The sequence below is a fragment of the Osmia lignaria genome, chromosome 10 (assembly GCF_051020975.1).
Source record: "Osmia lignaria lignaria isolate PbOS001 chromosome 10, iyOsmLign1, whole genome shotgun sequence".
In the NCBI taxonomy this organism is placed as follows: Eukaryota; Metazoa; Arthropoda; class Insecta; order Hymenoptera; family Megachilidae; genus Osmia; species Osmia lignaria.
Genome location: NC_135041.1, coordinates 8,539,164 through 8,566,070, shown reverse-complemented (window position 1 = coordinate 8,566,070; position 26,907 = coordinate 8,539,164). Strand labels below are relative to the sequence as shown.

At 35.6% G+C, this 26,907-nt stretch overlaps 3 protein-coding genes, 1 long non-coding RNA gene and 1 other non-coding gene across 9 annotated transcripts; 3 read left to right on the top strand and 2 right to left on the bottom strand.

The window, feature by feature from the left end:
- Positions 1 to 143: 143 nt before the first annotated feature.
- LOC143305722 (uncharacterized) lies at positions 144 to 14,516 on the top strand. Of its 3 annotated transcripts, XR_013062857.1 has the most exons (4): positions 144 to 2,623; positions 8,840 to 8,943; positions 9,080 to 13,827; positions 14,049 to 14,516. It is a non-coding gene; the product is annotated as an uncharacterized LOC143305722 (long non-coding RNA). The 3 variants fall into 3 exon arrangements; XR_013062856.1 differs by lacking the exon at positions 14,049 to 14,516 and having other exon boundaries at positions 1,155 to 2,623; positions 9,080 to 12,030; XR_013062855.1 differs by lacking the exons at positions 144 to 2,623; positions 14,049 to 14,516 and adding an exon at positions 8,200 to 8,773 and having other exon boundaries at positions 9,080 to 12,030.
- Positions 9,505 to 13,552, bottom strand: Inx7 (innexin 7). 2 transcript variants are annotated; one of them, XM_034339981.2, is made up of 7 exons: positions 13,412 to 13,552; positions 13,243 to 13,333; positions 11,759 to 11,840; positions 11,477 to 11,654; positions 10,797 to 11,134; positions 10,517 to 10,707; positions 9,505 to 9,745 (listed from the first exon to the last, which is right to left on the bottom strand). In XM_034339981.2, the coding sequence occupies exons 1-7, from the start codon at positions 13,497 to 13,499 to the stop codon at positions 9,505 to 9,507; spliced, it is 1,209 nt and encodes a 402-aa protein (XP_034195872.1). In that variant the 5' UTR covers positions 13,500 to 13,552. The 2 variants fall into 2 exon arrangements, with proteins under 2 accessions (XP_034195872.1, XP_034195873.1); XM_034339982.2 differs by having other exon boundaries at positions 10,595 to 10,707.
- Positions 14,517 to 18,336: 3,820 nt separating the features above from the next.
- On the bottom strand, positions 18,337 to 21,293 carry Inx2 (innexin 2). Its single transcript, XM_034339984.2, has one exon. The coding sequence runs from the start codon at positions 20,699 to 20,701 to the stop codon at positions 19,625 to 19,627; it is 1,077 nt and encodes a 358-aa protein (XP_034195875.1). The 5' UTR covers positions 20,702 to 21,293; the 3' UTR covers positions 18,337 to 19,624.
- Positions 21,294 to 22,662: 1,369 nt separating this feature from the next.
- TRNAR-ACG (transfer RNA arginine (anticodon ACG)) lies at positions 22,663 to 22,735 on the top strand. Its single transcript has one exon. It is a non-coding gene; the product is annotated as a tRNA-Arg (tRNA).
- A 2,010-nt stretch (positions 22,736 to 24,745) lies between these two features.
- KFase (kynurenine formamidase) lies at positions 24,746 to 26,898 on the top strand. Of its 2 annotated transcripts, none has more exons than XM_076690495.1 (8): positions 24,746 to 24,849; positions 25,404 to 25,494; positions 25,553 to 25,654; positions 25,713 to 25,847; positions 25,934 to 26,012; positions 26,103 to 26,294; positions 26,353 to 26,488; positions 26,578 to 26,898. In XM_076690495.1, exons 1-8 carry the CDS (start codon positions 24,784 to 24,786, stop codon positions 26,713 to 26,715), a joined length of 939 nt encoding a protein of 312 aa, XP_076546610.1. In that variant the 5' UTR covers positions 24,746 to 24,783; the 3' UTR covers positions 26,716 to 26,898. The 2 variants fall into 2 exon arrangements, with proteins under 2 accessions (XP_076546610.1, XP_034195876.1); XM_034339985.2 differs by lacking the exon at positions 24,746 to 24,849 and adding an exon at positions 25,231 to 25,347.
- The last annotated feature ends 9 nt before the right edge of the window (positions 26,899 to 26,907 follow it).

Here is a 26,907-nt window from a genome sequence, read left to right as displayed (position 1 = left end):
AGGGGGACTGCCATAGTCGAAACGAGTAGGAGAGGGCCCAGGAGGTGGGGGTCGTAACGGTGGGGGACCGACGGCTGTTTCAACTCCCCCTCCTTTGTGCATGCTTCGTACCCTGCTTCCATAGTATGTGCTCCTGCGTTTAACTATGCCTACCATCTCTTTTTCTTTATGGGTTTATATTTTTAACTGATTTGTTTGCACCAAATCTCGTAATCGCTTCTAAAATATTGCGAAATCTTGAGAGACCTTCTTTTCTTATCAAAGAACACGTGTAACAACCTTTTTGTACCAGGGTAGGAAGAGGATACACTTATTATAGCAAACTAGAGACTATCTCTGCGAGTTGAACTTAAGGGCGCTAGATTTTAGCACGATAAAGAGGCACGGTACCTACATTTTCTACAAAGATAAATGAATTTTTGAATACAATTTTAGTTATGCTTTTCAAAGAATGTTGGAAGTAAGAACTTTCATGCCGATGATTTAAAGCGCCTTAGGTCCGCCGTTATCTACTACCGTTATTCCAGTTACTCGTTTCTCCTTCTTTTCTCTTCTGCACGACCTCTTCATCCTGCGCTATATCGTAATGAAAGTAAATCGCTTTAATTCGATCGTTAAATTCAATTGAACGTTGAGGCCACTATAAGAATCGAACACTAGATCTCCCTTGTCATCTTTGAATGAAAATATTATTCATAAAACATTGATTTAATGAGTTCTTTTTACCTTGATTTTAAATGTAAATAGACCGAGAAGAAGCACATTAACTTGGCAAACGACATTTAATATTTACGCTAATGTTGTTAACATTGTTATTACACACTCGCGAATTACAACTAAAATTACAGTCCGTTGTTCTTCTGGTGAACGTTTAGACCTTTTCTTGAAACATTTTACAATTAGAAGCCGAAGAATATAAAGCAGACTGACGTTAATTTATGTTATCTTTGTACTTGTTGTTACTACTTATGTATGTATGCAAACTAATGTTTTATTAAGCATACAAGGAGAGGCAAAGATCAATCTCAGACTGAAAACGTTGCTAATACATCACATTTTTGTATACAGTGTGTTTCATTAAACTTTAGCATGCTTATTCATCTTTATTAGCATATTATTAGGTGTATTATAAATAATAACTTAATTTTTTTTTTCAATTTTATTACTTATATTTTAAAACTATAATTTATACTTTGAAGAAATTTTTTATCCTTTTTACCTGATGTTCTCTGTTTATTTAGACCCAGTGACGAAAGCATGAATTCGTATGCGTAACTGGTAGGGCGAGTTACGCATTATGCAATCAATATCAGCAATTTCGTGTTCCTTCTTTCACGTTCCAGGCGTTCGTTTTGTCGTTTCACCATGTGGAGCTTGCTGTGCCTGTGTACGTGACCAGATGCACGAGACCCTGAAAGGACTGCGTGTTACCCCATGGAACGGAAATACCAGCATCCCTCGACCTACCATCATTTGTTCAGGATCCTGTTGGACGGCAGTATATTGAGTTATTGCAGAAACAATGGGCATTTTAAAACTTTCTGTTTTAAATGATATTATGCATGATTATAGTTATACGTTATTGTTTAAGATTTAAAAATGTTTTTTGATTAAATATATGGATCGCCTAAATTTTTTAAAATGATATTGTATACTTTTTGAATGCATTAATTGAAGCATCCGGTAATAAAAGTTGTCAGATATTCCAGTAAAATATTTTTGTAAAATATATATGTAAAATGAAATGAATAGGAAAATAGAATCATTGAAACGATTTGGGTGGTCTAAACAGACCCCATTTACTCGGTAATACCATATGCAGCAATAAACATTTACGGTGTGAAAATGACTGCGACACATGTCACACACGTGTTTATAACATTATGGAGAAATCCCCTGGAGATGAGGCTCAATGTTTGCGTTGTCCTGAATAATCATTATACAAGATGTCTCATGCAACTGGGCCCAGTTACATCGGACACCCTGTATATTTGTGTATACATTAACTCCACCAAACAGCTTTTGTGACTTTGGTCATACGATTATTATTTTGTCATAAAGTTATCAATGACTAATGTAATAATTAAGAGATAATTTTAAAACATACTAACATATTTTGAACGAAACATTGAATATAATTCGGTCCAAGAAAGGTTAAAATTACGGAGAATCATTAAGGACATCGTTACTCAATACATTCATTTTATGATGGATACAAGGCTAAGTCCTGTTCTCGGGAACAACTTTCTCTTGCGTCCTTGACTTTTCAATTTCACATGTTATTTCCTCCTCCAGCCACTTTTTACAGAATTCCTCAATAATATAATAAACTCTATTCCTGTAATTAATGAATTCATCTAAACTTAAGTCATAAAGTTTTGTCAGTGAATGATTATTATGGAAGTAGTTAAAGTTTGAAAGTTTGAAAATTATCACATTTCTTCATTTTCACTAACTTTCGACCTTTTTTTTCAGGCTCTCCTCAAACTCCACCTTGCAAAGGATCTATCCGGTGTCCAGCCACCTGGAGTCATTCTTCAATTCAAGGCTTTGGGAAAGGGACGAAACAAAGGGTTTGGCTATAACTTTGTAAATTAAGGGGAAAATATGGCGGTGGTAACAGGTATAAGATTTTAGTTTGTTCGCAGCAGCTGTTTGATAAAGAGAGTGCAAGACCTTCAGAGTACCTAGAAGAACATATATTCGTATCTTTGTAGTTTCATTCCTTATATTGCTTTAAATTTGCAAGTTCCTTCTGTTAGTCTTTACTGCTTCTTTTTTTTAAATTTTCTAACTAACAACGAGAGAGGAGCCTCCTTTCACTAACCGATCGTGTTTCCGTAAAATACATAGCTGGTGATCTCGTTTTCGTAGCAACCGGTCCAAATGTGCAACGTGATGTAACTTAAGCTTTTGTGCAGACGCGTCGCAACAGGATATCGCATGACCCCAGCATCTCGGTTTCTAGACTACATGCAGCCCCCGTGATCCACGTGACCATGTTCGTATCATGGCGTTCGCCATGTGCAAGCGATAAAAAAAGATCGGAAATAGAGACCCGTTTCGTTAGCGAAAATGTACCGTCTGTCTTATCGGTCGAGCGAAAAATGACCTCTTCGCGATCTATCTATTGAATAATATCATCCCACATTAACGTGGGGCTGTGTTAAACTCGGTCAAGGCACGTGACTATATTTAAGAATCCTATCGTACCCCTCACTCGTCACTGATATCAACCGAGAGTACATATTGACTTTGCTTCAGTTTGATAGATATTATGCAATGAGACTCGAGAGTCAATAGTTACGAAGTTCCATGATCAAGGATCAAGAATGTATTAGACGGGGTGATAGAAAAATAGGTAGTCAAGCGCAGGGAAGAAAGATTCTATTTCAAGGTGTATAATTACTTTTTGTTTATGATGGAGTATTATTTTTAATGTATTAAAAAGCATAAAATACTTAATGAAAGAAAACAAAGTAGACTTACTTTCGGCTGCTGCTCAACTATTAATCCCTGATACTACTTACACAGTCAGTAAAATACTAGCGCTCAACTTATTGCTCGTCCCCTGTTCTACTAGTGGACGCTTTATATGCGTCCTTAGTCACAATTATCTTAATTAGAGTTCGTTTATGAACGACGACAATCGCTCGTTTTGTCAGCGAAAAATTGCTCTTTCCTCTTCGCTTTCAACTGGATCGCTCTATGAAACTTCGTCAACAATAAATCTTACCACTATCTTCGTCAGTTGTGACCTGTTCAAAAGCCGTAACTATTGTACGCTGTACGCTCGGTCGCGTATGTACTACATAATAGTAAGTACAGCAATAAGTATAGCTTTACTTACAGCTTGCTAAGTATAGTGAATACAGCATCCGTGAATTTAGAAACGCAACATAGTTAGATTACGAAGCCTTCGGTGTTGTATAATCCACAGTATTCTGTAATTCACTGCTGGTAACCGAGCATTTTACTAAGAATGCTACTTAAACCGCATTTCCCGGAATCTTGAATAAATTAAGCAGTCGTTTCCACCCAGAGCTTATATAAATTCCACCGATGTTGTTCGCAGTAGACTGTACAACCAGGTAAACGAATAAATTGTTATCCCTTCGTGATAGGCTGAATTTTTCTGATAAGAACCATGGACCCTCTCTGATTCAATATTTGAAGCATATGCACTCTCTAAATCCCATCAAAGCTGTTTATATGGATAGGGTCCAGTTGAGTACCACTGCAAGTCAATCGTGTCAATTGTGACGAATGTATGTCGGCTATGCTCGCGTCTGGTCCTTGTAGTTCTTCAAACTAAACTGCATAATCCTACATTGAATATTTGAGAAATTTATGTAGTACTAACAATGGCGTAACTAAGATTTTTCTCTAGAATGTAGAGCCGTCTTAACAGCATTGTAGATGCTAGATAAAACAGTATACTGAAGCTTCTACCATAAGCTTTTTATTTGGAAGACCGTCCAATCATAGGGATCCTGACGACTGCCCAGCATGCACATGCCTTAAGATGGCACTGCTGGATAGACCAGTTTCTCTAGCTTTATTAAAAGTCTTTGTTTTAATGTCTTCAAGCAAGAAAGTCAGTGTTTCTATTTAAAGTTTTTATAGAGGAACACATAACGGTTCTTGAGCAGTTAGGCATTTTTATGAGGCATTTTTCGGTCCCTCACCTTGATACCTACCTGTGTATGTTTGCTCACTGATAGTCACTGTGGTCTCCGTTCAAGAATAAGAATTTCGTGGTAGATTGCAGAGGCAGGCTCATGTTGAAAAGATAAGATTGTGGGAGTAGAAAAGAAAGCGACCAGACCCCTTAATGGCGTCTGATGTCACAATCTGACAGATGAAATATTCTGAGATCATGTCAAGGGTAGACAGAAATTATTTTATATATCTTTAAAACATTTATAAAGTGTCACAATTTTCTAAGCCTTCGTCCAACGAGTTTAAAAGGCGCACAGATTGTTTTAATTCCAAATAAAGGCAGACGAGTGAAAATTACCCAGGGGACAGAGCTGCATCCAGCACACAAGGCGTGTCCTTATGTATGTAGAGAAAAAGAAAAGCTGGAACTTACTGTATAAGGGCACTGTTGCCTGCGTTGAGTTAAACAAGTCGCTGTGTAAATACCTTTACAGTGGCCGAGGTTTACACGATAGCCACAGGCTAACCTCATTATCCATGCACACACGTGCTACGTGGATCTTCGCCAGTACCAAAGACACGTTTCGAATAAAGTCAGCTTCGACATAACGCTACCGTTGTTTACTTGCTTCCTCGAATATTTGTATGTAGAAATCATACGAACCAAGAAGATAATTCAAAATTCATGAACAAAAGTATAGTTTAGATTCCAAGTTGAGAACCCACTTGTTGCTCATTTGATCCATGACCTGAGGGTTGTTGAATGTTCCACTAATTTATGTCCTCAAGCCCAATTTCCCACACTATTTTTTTATATAGAGCCCACTGTTCTGTTGGGATGAAAGAGACTTTCTCTTACAGTCATTTAACTGTATCTTTGGCTAGCTGTACTGTGGGTTTTTGAAACTGTATTTCTGAGGAGATAGAAATAAAAAATGCATCTCTTAAAAAATTCACCTAATACGTTTCACAAGAAGAGATATTATTCATTGTTTTTTTCTTTATTCTACGAAACTCGTGTTTCTTTGCTGAAGACACGAGTTAATTGAAACTCTAGTCACGAAAGGTACAATGTAGGTACTGAACGAAATACGGAATGCATTTTTATTCGCTATACCCCCTTATGTTCCAAACGTTCCCAGAATATCTTACTTGCGCTACCGGTGGAGACTATCAAATGTACAGGAGAGAAAATTCTACCGAAATTGTGTTACTTATTTTGTAATAGAAAGTATAGATTACTGTCTGTGCCATTAGTAGGTTCACAGCAATTGGTATATAATTGAGTTCAGGAGATTCGAAAACATGCCTTAGGGCTCATCTGATCCACTTTCCTTTTACTCTTGAAGAGGCCTTGCGCTTAATTGCTCAGAACTCTTCAAGGTATAAACTCGATCATAAAGGGACAACGCTAAGTACATTCCTGAAATATTTTGCTGATTGAATAGTCTGCTTTGTGTTGACGAATCTAGAAGACATTTAACTTTGTACCCCTGCTCTTTATTTACTTGAGTGTTAATTGATTAATCGATTAATCAGTTTATATGTTTAATATTCTTAATATTTATCTACGGTTTTGTAGTCTTCCTTTTACATCCTTTGTTCTTTGAAAGAAATTCCTTTGAACTGACGACAAAGAGACAGATTTCCAGAATGAGTAAACACAGTAACTTAGCTGTTTCGTGAGTCACAGCTTCTCTCCTTTCGAAAGCTAACAAATTATGAGATCTAACTACGTTATTGAAATTTTCTATCGTGCTTTCAATATTATAATATTAATTTAAAGATATAGTCGAGGAATTTCAGGAAGGAAAAAAAGTGAAGGTGGCGAAAGGAATCGGTATGATCGATTTCACTTTCATGCACCAATTATTGGTTAAATTGTTTGTGTCATTATTCATAGAATTCATATTTTGATCGATGTAAAATGTAAAATATAATATCTCAATTCTTGACTATCTTCCTCGTTTCAAGAATGAATTGTGTGAAAGAGGAAGTAGAAAATAAGTTGCAGGAAGTCACGAGTTAACCAGCAATTACACTTGATCTTGATCTCGATACGTAGGTATTATTCGAAATTTTTTTCTATTTGCGTGTTCGATGCATTTGAAAAACATATTTGATGCAACTGCAGATATTCTTTTGTAAGCCTGATCTCATTGTTAGTCAAGACAATAAGGTTTTTAATTTAGCAAGTTGAATGCTGCAAACGGATGTAACATAACACGTTATCATTTAAACGCAATCATTTTATTTTCAAATTCAAACGTTTCATTCGTTAATTCAGAATATTCAGAAAATATCAATAACACTTAGAATTTTTTTAAAATCTTTTCTTCTTTTAATTATTCGATTATAATATTAATATTATAAAATTCGTAGTGTCAGACAATTATCTGAACAGTTGCATCAAATGCATCAGCGTGTCATCAGAACAGCCTTCCCGCGGTCCACATTCGTCATTTCCCGGTTGTGAGAGAGAACATAATGAATTGTGTTCCGGTCGTGGCTTACTCTGCTACGCACGCGAAAGAAGTTAACAAAGATCTCGTAACGAGATTCCACAGTTTATCTTTTAATCTACTGCGTTTGCGAACATTTTATTGACCATGCTAAACAACTTTCATCGTGACTGACAAATGTTTTCTGTCAATTGCAATGTGTCTCTAATTTTTTAGAGACACAGTCCAGGTTTCTTAATGCTAGAATATTGGAATTTTTGAATTTTTGAACCTTAGAATCTTGTTATTAGAGTAATGAGGGGGCCAACCTACATTTTGGAAGAAGGGGCAGATCCACCCTAACACTTTTCTAATTACACCAATGGTTAATTCAGTTTGTAAATGTATAAATATTTCACAGGTTACATTGATCAATATTTCTGTTATGTACAGAAAGTTTTCATTGCCTCTTGGTTTTTCTATCATTCGTACTGATACAAGTATGTTGTGTATATAAACATATCTCTGTAAATGTTCCGATTGCTCGTTGTACGATAGTGGAAGATTTTAACGTTCAAAACTCATCGAGTACGTAAATATTCTCTGGCTCAAGAAAATGTAAACAGGCACCCAGTGCTAATGTTAAAGATACATAGTACATATGTATCTTTAAAGAGGTACTGTTACCAGGCGAAGAAAGAATTCAAGCCTAAGTGTTTATTTTATTCTTTAAGTTTACTCGATCTAGATATTCTTTTTACATTGTTTTAAAATTGATCGTTTTAATGTCTGATTTATATGAACTGCTTTCTTTTTCCTTTCTTTTTAATTCCTGTCTTAGAAGTTTTGTGACGAATGGTTTCTTATCAAGTCGTTTTTTCTTTCTAAAGAAGCAGATTCAATTACCGTATTTATGATGACAAGGTCAAATATTTTTTTTACCGCCAGTTACTGATAAAAAGCTGACAATTGTGTAATCAGTTTGTTCCGTTCATGTCGATGAATTCATATCTATATGAAATTTGTTAATTTTTGAACGTAAGTATGAAAATACATAGTCGAAATGCTAATGAATTTAGTACCTAATTTTCGTTGCATAAAAAATTTGGAAGAAAATTAAAATTGCAAATAAAGTCACCAGCATTAAATATAAGATGATGTTACGTAAATTCTACTTTAAGAATGTCATTTAAATTAAAAATAATTTATGACGGTATATGTATAACAATGAACCCGTTCCGCTTTCTGTGATTTCAATTTCAATGTAATTCCGGTCCACAATTTTTTCTTGCGATCGATGCATTCAGCCTCTACGTCAGTGTTTCTTGAAATCATGAATCTCCCCATGAATTGTTACCAAGAAGGAAAAGTTTGTCATTTCTAAGATAAACTTACAGGTAATTGTTGAACCGTGGTCAGCCTTGGAGTAGCAGAATGTTTTCTAACAAACCTTCTGATAAAAAATTTAAAAAACAAGACCAAGGACTGCAAAGTACATACAAACGTTAGATTTCTAAACCTTGCGTCTTGTGAAATAAAATTTTTATTTTTAAATTATTCCAGTGTCTCTCTAATGAAGTACCAGACGTCCAAACTGATGTTTTATCAATTTTTGTTTTATATAGTGATATTTGGCAACAAAATGACGAAAAATAATGTTCAAAGTCTAGGTAACCCGAAGGTCTTACACTCTCCTTGTCAACCTAGTTCGTAATCAGATTAAATTGATTCATCAGGTGAACGTGAATGGTCTAATTTGAGGGCAAGCCATGTCGCAAAGCCAATCAACCTCCCGAACGATTTAATGATTACTATTGTCGACTATTATGCAGCTGGAGAGGTCAGTTCAATATGTTCAGCGTATTTACTTTGTGCACACTTGAATTTGTCAAGTTGTGTTATACTTTTATTTAACCAACAGTGTAATTTGACATTCAGTTAAAAAAAGTACTATACAATCGTTATTTACATTACAGGAAAGAGAAGATTTCGAAAAATCTCTACACTTTCAGTTGGATCACTATTATCACCGCCAGTGATATGAAATGTTATCAAAAGACCGTCGGATATGAAACAGCAGTACCACTTCTATGGAATTTTAACTTTGTGTCATACTTTAGGTAATATTTCTACGAAATAAATACAATAAATACTATGTTCGATAATAATATCTTACAATTAAAAATTGATTGTCATTTATGACTGATTTAAAAAAAGAAAAAAGATTAAGAAATGACCGCAAAAATTATTTCAGTATTACAATTGAAAAATTAATTACAAAATGGATCTAGTCGATTGTATGGTATTATATATACCAGTATAAAACATTGTCTGTAGAAGACAAAATGTTCTTTGGTCGAAGCTTAGGCATGCTCGATTGAAAGCCTTGAACCAGTGATATTCAATGAGTTAACGGTTGCTCCTCTTGAGGGGGATTCTGTTTTAGAGTTCGTCTTTCTTGCAGATCCTCAGCTAATTTTTGTAGAAGTTCTTTGAACACATAATTATCTAAGTTCTTAGCTATATAATAAAGAAACAGCCAGTCTCCATAATGACATTCGTTAGTGACTGTTAGTACGTTCCATGGTGAGAATCTCCCTGGACAGGCCATACTGAACACCATTTTGTTGAACAGGGTACTCCTATGTGGTGAAAAAGTACTTAATTAATTAATTAAAGAAATAATTTTTATAAGAATTGAGGTGAGAATGAATAATTGTGATTGTAGAAGCTAATTTGTTAATTGGAAACTCAGGGGCAGTATACAGGATGTTTCATAATATGTGGGATCGATTAAACCATAATTTAGAGATATGAAATAATGGAGAAAATTCCTAGGAATATCATATTTAATCTTGACTCCAAATTATAACAATTTTTGTGATAGAATTCACAGTTATGTGGTTCTCCTTTTTTGAATGAACCTATATATCAAAGGCATTCTTGTACAATCCTGAAAACATTTGCTTGTGATATGTATATAATTTAATTTATGAATTTAGAATGGTTTGAAGAAATATTGGATAAAAAAATCTGAGATAAGACTCGTTCAAAAAAGGAAGACCAAACGACATTTACCGAAAGACAAAAATTACTGTAACTTGGAGACAGAATGAAATATAAGACACGTTAAAAAAACGTTTTCATTGTTTTTATCTCCTCTGATAACATAGATCTCACATGTCATGAAATAACATGTTTGAATGATTTGCAAAGATCCAATAAAAAGCTGATTATTTTAGGTGAAAAATTAATTCTCTACGATTAAAACAACGATTATCTACGACAGAAATGAAAAATATTATTGTTAATTTGGAAACAAAGTTGACCAGACAGGACCAGAAGAATCAGGAATAGAATTCTTGGAAAGATTACAATCGTAGAACCACATATAGGCAATAAATAGTAGTAACCTGGCATGCAGCAGCATAGTCAGTATTCTCCAAAGCAAACCTAAACCGGTTAGCACCGCAAGAATGATGAACCAATACCAGAGGAACAGATAGATTTTCTCGTTAACGATGTTCAGCGCCATCACGCACAACGCGTCGTGGTTCTGGATGGTTCCCGAAGCACCATACTTGTGGAAGACACATTTGGTCACCTGGAATGTCGATCAAAACCAAAGCATCGAATGAAGCTTTTGTATTTAACAGATAACAATACTAGTTAATGAATACTTAGATAATGCACCTTGGGAAATACAACGTCCAAAGGATCCATTTCTCCATTAGCACTGCCCGCGGCTACTGCCTGACCAAGTCCAAGGAAAGCTCCACCAAGGAACCAATCGGTCACGTAAATTTGCACCAGGACATTTATAAAATTGAGAACCTCGCAGAGGCCCAGGTAGTACGCCCACGGTCGATTCAAATGGACACGGTTTAAGAAAGCGACACGAATCTGTCGTATTTTATCGTCACGTTCGCTCGTGGAGAGAACCGAAATGCCATTATCAGTTTTAAAAGACTTCTCGCGCAGAGCCAAGGACGCCATGTGCAAACCAGACACCAACGTTTTCAGCCGACCTCCTGTATTAATGCATATTTTTTACCTTAAACTACGTCAGTATACGCTATAAACAGGTTGGCATTTACCAGGTAGCTAATTGTGATTATAATTTTTAATCTTGTCAAGAATATTATCAAGAATAACCCATTTAACTGATGCTTCTTATGAATATGCAGTAAGTTATCAATCGATGGTATTTCGTTATTGAATTGTTTTTTGTAATAATTTTTTATGCTTTGCTAAATAAATGGAGATCGTTCGCTGGTAAAATATTAAAATCTCTTTCCAGACAAAAGGAAAGCAAATAGAAGTATGTGGGAAAGGTACGTAAGGTCGGTTCGAAGGTAAGTAGAGGGACTGACCTTCAACATTCCTCCACAGGTAGTGAGGCGCGTAAAAGCAGATCGCCTGTATGAAGAGAACGAAGGGCACCCATTGGTAGTAGGCATGGTGCACCACGGGATCGTCTCTGCTGGCTGGTCCCACGCCAGGGTGTGCAACTTCGCCCAGTCCAACCGCTGTGGCGTTCATGTGTTTCACCTATGAAATTTATTTTCAGCATTCCAAACTTATAACACCTTTGTTGAAGCGATTCGATCGCTTCGTGTCATTAAATTTTCTACTTAGATAAGTTTAATATTTACCACAGTATAGGTGGATGTGAAGAAACAGAAAGTGTTGATCACTTTGACCTGATCATCGCTCATCCCAGCACCTCCAATGCACCTTATTCGTAAAAATAGAAATTTTAATGGTGTTTAACATATTTTTTATTACCTCTGTTTAAATAATTTTTAGTTGTCTTTTTATTTCACTTTGTTTCACAGTTTTCATTATTTTCTGTTTCAACATGGGTCGTATTCGTCCTAGAGTGTTGTGGAATTTTTCAGGTATAATAGTTGAAACAGAAGAAAACTGTTTCCTTAAGTCCTAAGGCTTAAGATAATCTTCTTTTACTGATAATTAAGCTGTTCAGAAATTTTGGTTTTCCCGGCATAAATTGGGGTTTTAGGATAAGGTACTTGAACCTATGCTACCCTGGGTAGCTATTAGGGAGGCTCTAAATCCTAGGTGTGAATCGTTTTCTTTGGGCATTATGTCCAGTTATATTACCAATGTTATAAATAGTCTTATCTGAAGTTTATGAATTACTCATTCCATCTAATTATGTATTAGGTCATCCCATAAGTTCGTGCCGACTTTTGTATGTATACATTTCACGCCTCGATTTATAAACACAAGGCGATAAGAAACCAATGCACTTCAGTTTATTTGTTTGAGGGCAGTCTAAAAGAGATTTTTATGGGTATGGGATCGTGAAATAGTGAACGGATTGATTTTTAACAGTTAAAAATGATGAGTGAAATTCGTATTCATTTCCGACATCTAATGTTATATGAATTTCGAAAAGGAAGTTCGGTAACAATTGCGACAAATAATATATGTGCTGTTTGCGGAGAAACTGCTCTTTCATCTCGTAACTGTAGAAAATGGTTTACACGTTTTAAAGATGGGAATTTTTGTTTAGAAGATGAGGAACGTTCTGATCGTTTTTCTCACACACAGGAAGACAAAATTCAAGATCTTGTTGAGAAATCATTTAATTTATCAGTCCATGAGATGTCACATATTCTAGAAATACCAAAAACAACAATTCATACACATTTAAAGACATTAACACATGGGACCGTTCAAAAAACGGCACGAACTTATGAGATGAGCTAATATAATCAAGATATGCTGATACTGATATAACAGAATACTTAATCATTACATTGTAATGTCTTACTTAATAAACTTGTTATCACATTACGTATATTTAGAAATTACAACATAATTTATAATAAAATCAGTGAAATATAATGAAATATTATATTTCATAAGTACATATAACAATGTATAATCCTTGTAATATTAAAACTGTACGAACAAGTTTTTATCAGTTTATCAGTATATCTTAAATCTTTAATCAAGGTAGATACAATGTCGTCAAAACAATAAAATGTAACTTTCAGAAAATATAGTTCTTTTCAATTAACAGATAGACTTTTTACACTTTTCTTCGTTTCATAATCTATATTCAAAAACTGTCTTGAGACTTCAAACAATATGTGTAAACCTTCGGTACCTGATGTGTTCTCCAATGAATTGTCTAGCTGTCACCAGAAGCGTGGCAACCAACAGTATCAGAAACGTGACCCTGTAGTGTAACTTGAAAACTAATCGCAATTCACCAATTACTTTTTACCATAAACAAAGAAAAAACATAACAAATCAAGTAGAAAAGTTTTCATTACTCATGCTGTCGATGGCCACATAGTCCTGTGTGACCTTTAATTTAACATGGTCCTTGAGAACCGCAAACGTAGCTAAAACAGTGCTCATCTTGAAGAATCTATTATTAATCGTCTAGTTGGTTTTCACAGGATGCGACGGTCTTGGGTTCTCCACGAAACGCTCAGGCTCTCCCGGACTGCTTCCGGGACACTCAGGCTTAACCGCTTCACTGCCGGCACGCTCAGACTCCGCTGGACCACTTTTATTTTTACGAATGAACACAACGCACCGAATACTTTCCGCGATATTGATGGATAGATTGTTGATCGAATACATACTGAATTCTGTTAGCCGGTAAATCTTACTTCTTATCAACGGCGACGATTGCGCAGTAGCATTGAGTGACAACGCTTCAAGAAACTCGTAACTAGCCGAAGTAGGTATAGTCATTATTATACGGATACTTGTTCTTCTTGATAAGAACAGATAACATCGTTCTGGAATTGAAATACGCAATAGGAATCATTGATACCTATTCTGAAAAATCTATGTGGGGCAATAGTGAGCAGCGAAAAATATTTCCACTTTTATATGAACAAGATTCTATGATGTGGAGCAAATTTTTAAATTAATTTTTGTTTAATGTCTGCCTTCCAGATTTAATCCGAGAGTTTGGTGGAAACATGTTACATAAAGTTTATGTAAGGGACTGATCCTCTCTTCAATCTTGAACTCGTAGAAACATTTAGTACGAACGATGCGTAATATTCATTCAAGCGTACTACATTTTTATCAGTAAACAAAAATAGCTTTATCTCTACTAATAAATTAATACTGATGTTTGCTATTTTAATTATCATTGAAACTGAAAAGTCAAGGTATTAATTGATTTTTAATTAGAGAAGCTATATCTCTATCAATCCTGTGCTTTATAATTATTATTATCTCTAATTTAATTTGTTCTTTTTTTTCAATAATTTATATTGAATATTTCAGTTGTTTTTATAATATATTAAGTAATGTGAATTGTTAAGGCCATTGTATGTGTTTACAAATGTAGGGTAACTGCATACAGTATGGAATTGGATAAATAAATTATTTACCCTATCAGGCAACAAAAAAAAGCCTCGTGACTTTAAAAATAGACTTACAATCTTTCATATCTATTTGTGTTCATTGATTGTGATTCCCACCTTAATGGTATCTTAGAATAGTTATTCAGAGTTTGTTAAACAATAGCAACACTAATGATCAGGAGTATTAGTTTCGTTCACCTACTTAATTTTATCCAATTTTATAATCAATAGTGAACGAAATAGAGTATAGTAATACACCAGTAAGGATTACGAAACAAAATCATGATTAATTTTAATCTCATAGATGATTTCACCGAATCATGTTGAAATCGCAACATACCACAATCGTGATAATTAATTTCACTTATCATCACATCCTTCTTTTTTTTCTCTATTTACAAGTATGTACATGAGATATAAGGCTTATCATCGAGTAATGGAAAACCTGAGCAATTTCAGTGATTTCAAAGAATCTGCAAAACAGGAACACCTCATTTTTCTTAAGTATCCCTTTCCTTTCACTATTTTATCATGCAAAGACTGAAAATTATTTCTCTTTTATAACTTTTCGTATTAAAAAGGGTGATTTTTAAAAGTACCAAAAGGATAATTCATTTTTTTAAATTTGGCTAATTTTAATTTTTCATGTATTTTAAAATAAGATGGAAGCCTGAGAATGAGAATAGCTGAGGTAACGCCGAAAATATGAGGCTGAAGGCAACAGGGGACAAGAAAGGTAAATCCAAAAGAAAAAGGAAAGGTGAAACGGGTTTGAAGGGGGAAGAAGAGTTAAGTCGTATGGAAAGGTGGAACAGTAAAGAAGAAAGACAGGAATAAGATAATGGAGGGGATAGAATGTCGAAGGTAGGACTTTGACCGGCCGTTGCCCCTGATGCGGTCGCTTCCAGGCCTGCAAACCGAACGAATCCTCTAAAGAAAATTCTGTCCTCTGGCTTATTTCGTCCCTGTGTATGCGAAACATCTTACGTTTCATTATTCCTTACCTCGCAGCTATCCACCTGACCGTTTGCAGCTTGTCAAAGTGGCTGTTGCAACGTTAATATTTTTACATCTTCGAATTTGCAGTGTCTGTCATTAATTGAAAAAAGGAATGATTCTCAAAACCTTACTTCTCAATTACAATTTCATCTCAAATCTTAATGAAACCGATGGCACCGTGTACGATTCCTATCGGTACACCGGTGCAATTTATTAAATCGCAAAATGGTTGCAGGGGGTCTTTACAACACAAGTGTGTTGGAAATTAATGATCAGTGAAACGAAACTCAACTCGAGGTCCAACCAATTTCAAATCCCTCTGTCCGCGCTGCATCAGGGGACACGAAGATTATTCTCATTTTGCCGATTAGTAACTCGGATGCAAAGGTCCGCTTTAACTCGCCGTGAAATCGACCCATTATCTCGTACAGGAATTACCCGTACCAATCTTACACTCACCTCTCGTATCTATTTTCTACGGTAACCTTGATATTTTATTAGATACCCCTTATTATTAAATGATATTCGGTTTCATTATGTACCCTTAAATACTACTTGGTACCCTTTAGCATTTGATACCCTTACATATTATTAAGTACCATTGAGCTTCCTTAGATACCATTAGATATTCTTAGGTACCATTGGTACCAAATACCATTTTGGTATCCTATATATTCAAGCTTTAACGTTAATTAATATTTGAAAATAGTTTCCAAAACAAAGAAGATTAATACTAATCTTACTACAATTGTCTTAGATTACTATAAATTAGCCTTGCACTTATATGATTAATAATTTGTTTTTAACGTGTTAATGATTCACTGAGGAATAAGACTTGATAAGTATATATCAACTGTTTATGACACATTGTAACGATATTAATTTTCCCTTAAGTGTGTATATTAATTCTTCATATTGATCCAAAGCTACCGTATACAGGGTGTCCAACCTACTGGGCCAAGTTATGATTGTAAAATGGTATAAAATAGAAAAAAATAAATGGCGCCGAATGGAGCATCACATGACTCATGTCTCAGCACCGGAAATGAAGATGTTCCAAAAATTTCAAGGTCAATATTGTTTTTTTTTTAATGGAATTATATATTGTTTTAAACGTTAATCGGTCCCTAAAAACTTATCAACGAAATATTGGCTAAGGTTCTCCGAGGTCCGCTGTAATAAATCCAAATCTGACAGAGGTAAAGGTAAAATAAGAATGATAGGAACTACTAAAATTACTCGCTGACATTTATTTCTTTAATTCCATGCGCATTTGTGCGAGAGAAACATAAGTTGGGCAGTAGTTACACAATAATCGTTGGACGCAATAAAGACAAACGGCGTAAAAGTAAATTTTTTATTGTTCATAAACCTTAAAAACTAATCAATTTATATTTCTAATACTTTGTCGCGATAAAGAAACGATACCTCCTCGTCTCCTGTAAACAATGAATTAGCATCAACGAGCAAAAGCCATGAATTATTAAATAATAAGGAGAATAACGCATAAACAGTCGTTACTAATCAATTATCACTCGTATCTCCAGCAATTCTGAACTAGGACGCTCACTATAATTATGTATACATATATATGTATATATAATTATATATAAAATATATAATTATATATTAAAAAATATATATTTTTATATATATCTTATCGCTTAACATAGTCGCAAGGAACCACGTACAGCACCGAGCATGGTAGACTTAGTAAGGAAAATGGCGCTCTAGGTGAAAAAGGCTCCCATCCACCTGTAAACTTAAAAGTTTGAATTTAGAAATTTAAGTTTTGAAACCTATTATATTAATTTTTCTTTTTAGGGTTTTGATGGGATCTTCACCCTCTACATCCCCATCTTCCCTAGGGAAGTCTATCATGCTCACTACTATACGTAACACATTTACGATACAAATTGTATGTGTGCGTATGATCCTCTTTATTTACTGCTAAAATTTATCCAAACGATATGCTATCACTATTTACTAATGCAGCTTACAAATCCGATGCATTATACATGCATACAAAGTAGGCACTTCTTTCTCCTTCGGTCAGTAAGTTTTTGTTCCCTCTCACTGACACGAATTTATCATTTAAAGAAATCATAGCCCTTAGGATACTCTTTTATATTTTTAAACATTTAATCAGAAAGATATGAAGGTATCCGAAGGTACTAAGGCTAACTGCGGTATCTTTTTGATTCTTTATCCCTCCCCGGTGGATCCTGAAGAGACTGGGTCCAGACTCTCCCCTTGATTAAGGTTAAATATCTAGGATATCTACGATAACTATAGAAGAAAAAAAAAAAATTAGAAGAAACGAGTAACAAGATGGGACAAAAGGAACAATCTTAGAGAAAATATTATGCGAATATTTAAAAAAAAAAAAAAAAGCAGGGAAGCAGGGAGAAGGAAATATATAAACCAGTGTAAATGAAAGATTCTAAATTCTATTCAATCCTAAATAGGTACAAAATACAAGAAATATGGAGTGTCCCGATTACTTGGCAGTCTTACTTTGAGCATGAATTCCACAAAAATATAAATGGCGGATAACTGAGGCGCGATACTACTCTAATTTCTTACCAGCTAAGCGTTTATTCTTGTCTTTTCGAATTTCAAATTTTCCTTTCATTCCTGCTCGTGAAACAGGGAATATATTTGCCTAATAAGGACGGTTTCTAACAGTTCGGCAGTAAATCCAACTGACAGAGAAAAAGAAACTTACATGTTCACAGAGTTTGCTTGCTTTTTTTTTCTTCACTTTTCTCATTATTTGTTCCTTCGATATAGAATATTTGAAGGTGTTACAGAAAGAAAATTTCAGTATTTCTAAATTATTTTACTTGCTTGTCTTTTTCATTCGCTCGCACTCTCTCTCTCTCTCTCTCTCTCTCATTCTATCCCTCTCTCTCTCTCACATATATATTTCATTCTATATATCCATCTTTCTCTCTCTAAATATAATACACAGGGAGCCTCAAAAACATCATACAACCCAAAAAAGGTAAACTTTCCATGTCAAAACAAATGTGAAACTATCATCTTTCAACTTTTTAATTACTCTTCACTTGTTTTGACACCAGGAAGCTATGGGTTTCGAGATTTTCTGTGACACCCTGTATATATTTATATATAATATAAATTTATATCTTCTATTTCATAAGATGGTCTACAATGTACAAGATGTGTACGTCCTACGTCTACAATATGAAAAATAACTGGTAAGACAATGAAATTACGATTCTTGGAGGACGACACGTTCGAAATCCCATGCGAAACGATAGTACAGGCGTACCAACCCTTCGCGGCAGGCTTGCCACCTTCATTCTTCTCTCGGAACTAAAACAATTGGGGAGTCCCATCGAAGGAACATCTTAGCAAAGTTTGAATGTTTAAAAAGGAAGTGAAATGAAATGAAAAGGCAGAGAAAATGAACGTCGTCGTCCATTTTATATCACACAATCAGAGTCTCTCTACAAAGCCCTCCATGTATCAGAGGAGTTTATTTTTTCTTTAATACTAAGCTCTTTCTCTCACTCTCTCACGTACGTCTCCTCGTCGTTGCTTACAGATTTATCAAGAGATATCGATTAAGTAAATGCGAATCATTCTTTATAGTCGAGTAAAAATGGCGGCGTTAGAAAAATAAAAGGTAGCAATCTATACTGCCTTCTTGTCTCCACTTAACCGATGATATCTCCAAATAAATCTTGCGCATTGTTGGCACTGTCGCTTCTCGTAAGCACCATCCAAATTGGATTTAGATAAAAAAAAAACCGAAAGAAAATGATTATTGGACGAACCCGAGGAAATTGCAAGACGAGGGAAAGGAAAGGGTCAAATACCAGAAATGCATGTATCTACGATCACCACATAGAAGCATACACTTGCGCAAGACGGCGCGATAGAAGGAATGAATTGTATAGTTCAACTAAAAAAAAATATATGTATCATCGATATCTTTACGTCTACAATTTATCAAACATAAAAAAAAAAAAAATATGGAATGCAATCTCGGGTCGCAACGATGACCTGGGAAATGGCCCCTCAATTCGTCGAATTAACTACGGTACACGGCTTTTAACTTGGCTAATCAAAATTAAAGATCGAGGAATAAACAAGTGAGAAAAAAAGGAATATTAATTATAATGGAAACTAAACGGGTTCTTTTCCCTGAAGCTTTAGGGCCAGTTCCGAGATGAGCTGTTGATACACCAACGGATCTATGTTCTTTCCAAGTTGATAAAGAACAAACCAGTCACCGATCTGGCAGTCTTTCGCGATCAATTCGATGTCTTCTTGTGGTGAAAGACGCGATCGAGCGCGTAGCAGGATTAGGCGAAGTTTTGGTCCAGCTACAACCGCAGCACGGTAGGCCAATGTTAGACCGCTTAACACGGACAGAATGATGAACCAGAACCATAGGAACACGTAAATCTTCTCGTTGACGATATTCAATGGCAGCACGCATAGACCGTCGAACTTCTGCACCGTGCCGGACGCACCATATTTGTGGAAGGTGCATTTGGTGACCTTCGGGAATACACGGGACATTGGGTCGATTCTCTCCTCCGGCTCCATTTCCGTGAACTTCACCACATCCGAACCGTAAGTTGTGAACTCCCCGTCTAGGAAGAAATCCATGAAGTAGATCTGGCCGACCACGTTAACGAAATTCAGCACCTCGCACAGGAAAAATCGGAATGCATAGAAGTTTTGCGTATGCCGGTTTGAGGTAAAATAGTCGACCAGCAACTTTCTCCTCTCTGTTTTGCAATCTTCGCTCATCACTGGACAATTAAGGTCCAAGACCAACATCTTGATCCTACCGCCCTCCCAGGTCTTCCACAGATAACGTGGCACGTAAAATAGTATCGCTTGGAAGAATAGCGTGAAACACACCCACTGATAGTATTTGTGGTACTTAATTTCATCGTCCCCTTCAACGTGGGATGCTACACCTGGCTGTACGATGTCTTTGCCGACGATGCCGGTACGATCGGGAATCGTAAACGTCGAATAAATCCAGCAATACGTGTCCATCACGTGAAGTGGTATTTCGTCTACGATGCAATCTATGGGATCTCCTATGTATTGTCTAGACGTGACCAATAATGAGAAAGCGATTAATATAATCACCGTCGCTTTGTAGTGCAGTCGGAACACATTGTTGTCGATGCACACGGAGTCGAGCTTGAGCAAGCCCTTTACGGAGCCGAATACGTCAAACATGATTGTTGTTGTTTGTTGTTTCTTCTTCGAATCGTGTTGTTCAAAGATTCACGATTTTTTACAATCGTAAATAATCGACTAATTGAATAATTGGACACTTGGAGATATTAATGCCCGCGCGACGTGACGCCGCGCGCCAAGAGGCGTCTCTAAGCCTCTTGTACACACACACACACAGAAACACGCTTTAATAATTTTGTTCAGTAGTCTCTCCCTCGTGTTACCGTTTCTCACTACGAATTTCTTTTTCACCGAAAAAGACACGTGCGTTTCGTTCCGATCGTTCCGTAACCACTGCGCGCGTGAGCACAGCTCCACCGCCAGCAAAGCGTCACCGAGAGCGGTTCTGTCGTAATGGCTGCGTTCAGAAACGCTGTACGACACAAGCACGCGAGGACATGCCGTTCCACAAGCTGTTGCTCCCTTTTCTTCTCTTCTCTTTCTACCTTCCTTCGTCGGTAATTCTTTTCTTCTCTCTTTCGCTTTACGAAACGTTTTCTCTGTCCAGCAACGTCGATCCTACACAGCCTGCTCGGGGACGCAGAACTATATGTTTGCTTCTGCTGCACACTGAGATTCTATCCCCACTTTTACGACACGAGAAAACTTCTCTCTCTCTATCGTTCGTCCCTCTACTACAACCTAACCCCACTTTTCGTCTTTTTCAACCGCCGCGTCGGCTCTGGATCACAGGAAACTTGGGCTTGTTCGTATGAATTCGATCGAACTCGGTTAACGTCGGTTCCAGTAAAGTCTCTACTGTTCGGTACACACGCGTAGCCAAAAAAAAAGAGAGATTCGCATTTCTCTCATGCACAATATTGCACAAATTTAAGAAAAGTTGATTGACAATATTTGCTCGTGTAAATTTACATTAAGGGTAATTCTGTCTTTTTCTAGATTTGCATTCTCTTGTACTTACGGAAGTTGAACTAATGTCGCTTGGAACCGAATTGACAAACAGTTTGAATAGAATAGTTATCGAGATAGAACAGTTATCCAGCAAATAGGTAACTATAGATTACTTCTTTACCGGTAATCATAATTGTTACTGTACTTATCCAGCTTTCCGTCTTATGCCGCCAAATCTGTTGTATTATGTACTTTTTATCAGTCTTATCCATATTGAACGAAATGTAGAACACATAATCGGTATATATTACACGAAACAGTTAACGATACTGTATAAATTATATGTTTCATATTACAAATACCAAGCTTTACATATCGTTTTGCGTGTGAAATTTTACACCGATCTAAGCTGATATTGCGGTGGACGACAATCATCGCTAATAAATAATTGCTACCTTTTAATTAGTCTCTATTGATTAGAGACTTTAAAAAGAGACTTAAAAATTTAAAATTTGATAAATCTTATTTAATGTGAAATCAACAAAGAAATCATAGTTTCAGTTGAATTAGCATTTCTTAATAATTGATAGACCTTAGAATTCTACGAATTTATGAGTACAATCCATTCGCCAACAAAGGAATCAGATTGCAAAGTAAATTGTCCGCAAGCATTCTTATCGTTACACATCTGCAATGTTACACGTGCTATTGCTATCAATTAAAAGAACTTATGATACTGCATTCTATTTAAGGCCTTCTACAAGATAATTTTACTGCATCATGTTATGTGCGATCAAATGATGTAACTGTCAGGAAATAATTGGACCAGTATTGATGTTCCCAGAATAAAAGATTGAATCCAGAACATGGGAAAGTGCGTATAAAACATAGAAATCAATACTTTATTCTATAACTGTTTGTACCAATAATTGCGTACTGTTACGCCAGATTATACTGTATCGTAAATTATAATCGGACACACGGTAATAATTTAAAACATTTTATGTTTTATTATCTTTATTAGTTTAAGAAATGCTGTACTGATATATTTTAATTACATTCGTTAATTGTACCACTTGTAAGAATAGATAAAATACTAAATCAAGGACGGTCCTGTGGCGCAACGGATAACGCGTCTGACTACGGATCAGAAGATTCCAGGTTCGAATCCTGGCAGGATCGAAGTTCTTTTTTACCCAAAATTTTCAATATTTTGCATTAATCATAACTATTTAACAAAACAAAAAATGAAAGAAAGCCTCATTTACCATACTGTAATTTACAATTAACAGCAAACTTAAATGAAAATATTTTTTATATTTGTAGTACTTGAGTTACTTTTTACATGAGAAATTTCTTCACGGTACAGCTATGCATACTTTCAGCGATCGTTCACACTATTTCAAGGTAAGAATAGACAGGCAGGACCAAACAGGTTTGACAACGAAAATATGTTGCCCAACGAAAATGTGCTGTCTCTCCATTCTTCCAGAGAATCATCAGAAACGTGATCTCCATCTTACTCCACTTGACGGGCACGTTGGTAAGAATATGTTGTCTTGTAACTTCTGCTGCATTAAGTCAAGTTCAAATATCTTGAGACTTATCAGATCGAAATACCTTCAAGGAAATAGTTGGTTTCCTCCACATTCAAAAAGCACCAATCGCCCTTCGGCAATACTTTCTCTTACCGGTTACCTGCTAAAAGTTTAAATAGGCTGGGAAAGGAATGTGGACACGTAGGGAAATATTTATTGTCATTTTAGTGATGGGCTTCACACCTACGTTCCATAATACAGTATCAACTTGTAAGTTACCAATAGAATTGTACTATTAATAGCACGATTTAACGACGTGATCCTGAATTCCAGCGAAGACAATGCATATAAAAGGATACCTACTTAACGTCGTGGAAACTAATTGGAAATGAACGTAGTAGTTGGTAGGTCAAATAAATTAACCCAGTATGCACTGGAGAACCGGTTACAAAACATGTAAGCTGAGAAGGACCATCAAGGCGACCAGAAAAGATACTCAAATTTATTTTCCAGCTTTATGGAATTACCATATGAACTTATCGTCGCTTTATTCATTGTCTGCTAAATTGTCAAAAGCTCTTCCCTTTGCCAACATCTCGTAGGGATTTCTGAATTGAGCAATTATCGTGACCGTTTGTTGGTCAAGTAAATACTGAGTTCGACGATGGTAGAACAGTGGAGTCAACAATCCCACTGCTTGCATTTTATTGTATATTACTCAGCTCTCTCGAGCAAAATATCCCTTCAACCGACGAATTTTTGACTGGAAAAGGTTTCTCTTACCTGTGGTCTGTGGGTAGGCGTCGACGTGGCACGATACCCGATACATCAGCTGCTATGGACCTACCTGTGACTCCTCCACAGAGAATGGTGTGCACATTACGAAAGAGTGGGGCCAAAAGGAAAGACCGGTTTTTCTGGTTTTCAATCTCTTCGACCCTCGTACCCTATTCTCCGCTACCTTCTCCATGAATCTGGTATAGGATGTGTATATTTTAAACGCACACATATTTCTTACATATTTCACCCTTTGCGTCGCTACGCCGATCATGACTTCTGCCTTATTCACTTCTACTTTAATACATTGACCACATTGGGATATATTCTCTCGCTTTGATTCTATTAAAGGTTATAGTAATAACCTTTAAGCTAAATGGTGTACAGTTGCATTTATTTTTAAATTATTTACCTAATTAGTTTATTTTCTTATGTATTATACATGTCTTACACATTTGTAGTAATAAAACGTTTTAATGAGAAGAGAACGAGCTATGGCCGTCTGACGGCAAAACGCCGTGCACGCGTCACCGGCAGATATTTTTTCGATTTACTCGAATTGCATACTGCTCCAACACTTTCCCCCCATAGTTTCTTCTTCGGAAATGTCTACAGAATTCGGTACTGTATAGAGAATTCGCGCTAGATAAGGAACAAAAGTAATACGTAGGAAATGCGTGCGTCGGCTGTTTTTAAAACTTTCATCGACATTTACATCTATTCAGAATCACGTAATATAATAACTATATATATCAATATGTCCGCGAACCTCTCCTTTATCTTTTAAGACCAATGCGAATGTCCTAGCGCTTTTAGTTTCCGCGCCCCCCCCCCCCCAACACGTTTTTACAAAAATTTGTGTTTTTCGAAAACTGAGGGTAACAGAGCAATTCGGTCTTCGGATTCGTGTTCAGAATGAGAAGCTCTACAACGATCACCCAATGGCTATTGGAAAACAAAATTCGTGTTGAACGGTGTTATGTAAGCAAAATAATCTGATGAATATAATAAAAGGCATACATACATTTGTATAATATAGATGTGCTAAATACCTGCTGTTTCGTAACTATTTTAAAAATACAAAATCATTGAATTAATAAGTAACATTATCGGTTCGATTTGTTGCAAAACAGTAGACTAGTACACTGTGGCTAATACACTCGCGTTTGTTGGTAATAAGTATAATAACAGTGGCGCGATCTGCAACCACCCAGTACTCTCAAATAGCATACGATGTAATGACTTAGATGAAACTTAGAGAACATATTGCAGTTGATAGTTTGTAACTATCCATCGTAAATCGTGTTTTCTAAAAAGATTTCTGTCCATCTGTAAATATTGTTAATCAAATTAAAATTTTAGTGATCCATCGATAGAGAAGAAAACATCTTTATTATTAAAGCAACTGCTTGATTAGTGTTGAAAATTCTTTTTTTGAAATTCCATTTTTATACTTGCCGATCGAAGATGTCAATTTCCGTAAGTTTATATTGATTAATAATTTTATTGTTTTTACATAAGTATGATTTTTTTAGGAGCAGGAAGTTAATTACACTCCGAGTAAATGGAGCAAACGATTGGGCCACGCGGAAGTATTGGCACACTATTACAAATTCGCCAAAGAAGGTATGAATTTTAAAAATTAAATTACTTTACGATCGTTTGAATTGATTTATTATTATAGTGACCGAAAATGCTCGTAAAACCTTGAAATGTGAACTGGATGTTGCGTACGGAACAACGGATCGAACTAAATATGACATATATGGAATCGATTTACCCAAAGGTACAAAATTGTTTGAATAATTTAAAATCATTAACTTGACAGATTTATGATATTTTAGATGCTCCAATATTTGTGTTCATTCACGGAGGTTATTGGCAAGAAGGTAGTAAAGACATGGCAGCATTCGCGGCTCCTGTTTTAATTTGCAAAGGGATTAAAGTTATTACCGTTGGCTATGATCTATGTCCTAATGGTAAATTTATTTCCTTTTCTTTTCTATTTACCTCTAAATAGAAATTTAAAGATAATGTTCCAATTTATTTTCTTTTTGTGTTTCAGTCAAACTTAGAGATATAATATCACAAATAAAAAAGGCGATTGAACAAATATTGAAATATGCTTTAACTCTTGGAAGTCGGTACGATATATATATACGTATAAATCGACTGTATTTATATATGTATATAAGAAATAATATAAAATAATAACATTGAATAAATTCATACAGGGGCGTTTGGATATCTGGTCATAGTGCTGGTGCACATTTGGCTTCAAGCCTTTTATTTGATCCATTATGGATGGAAAAAATAACAAAAAGTGGATATTTAAATTTACTAAAAGGTGTCATTTTAATAGGCGGTGTATTTAATTTAAAACCTCTGATTAATACCACCATTAATGACAATTTGAAATTAACAAAGTAAGTATTGAAAAATTCTAATAAATTGTTTCCTAATAATCTGCTTTGTACATTTTAGAGATGAAATCGTGGAGTACAGCTTTACCACTTTAGATACTAAAAACAATAAACCAATTCAAGGGGTGAAAGTTATTGTGACTGTTGCAGAATGTGATTCACCAGGGCTTATCAATGAATCACGAGAATGTGCTCAGGTACTACTCTAGATAAATAAATAATTGGGTTTATCTATTCTGGATGATGTTCTACTGACAGAAATTTATGATGTTTATTTTTATTTTAGAAACTTATTACAATAGTGGATAACGTTCAATATATTTTTCTTCGAGATAACATCGATCATTTTGATATCGTGGAAAAATTTACAGATGAAGAATTTGTTTTGACAAAAATTATACTGAATACAGTAAAAGTTGGATAAGTACCCGGGCAGATCCATTGGATAACTACCCGGTTACCATCCCCGGGAACCATTCAAGAGAATTCACCACCTAAGGGGATCTCCTTGAAGAATTGCGAAGCTGGACAAGCGAATAGTGTAACCTGATCTGAACTGCAATATCGATGAGACAATATTAATACAACAATAAAAGTTTTTATTGATTCTCGAATC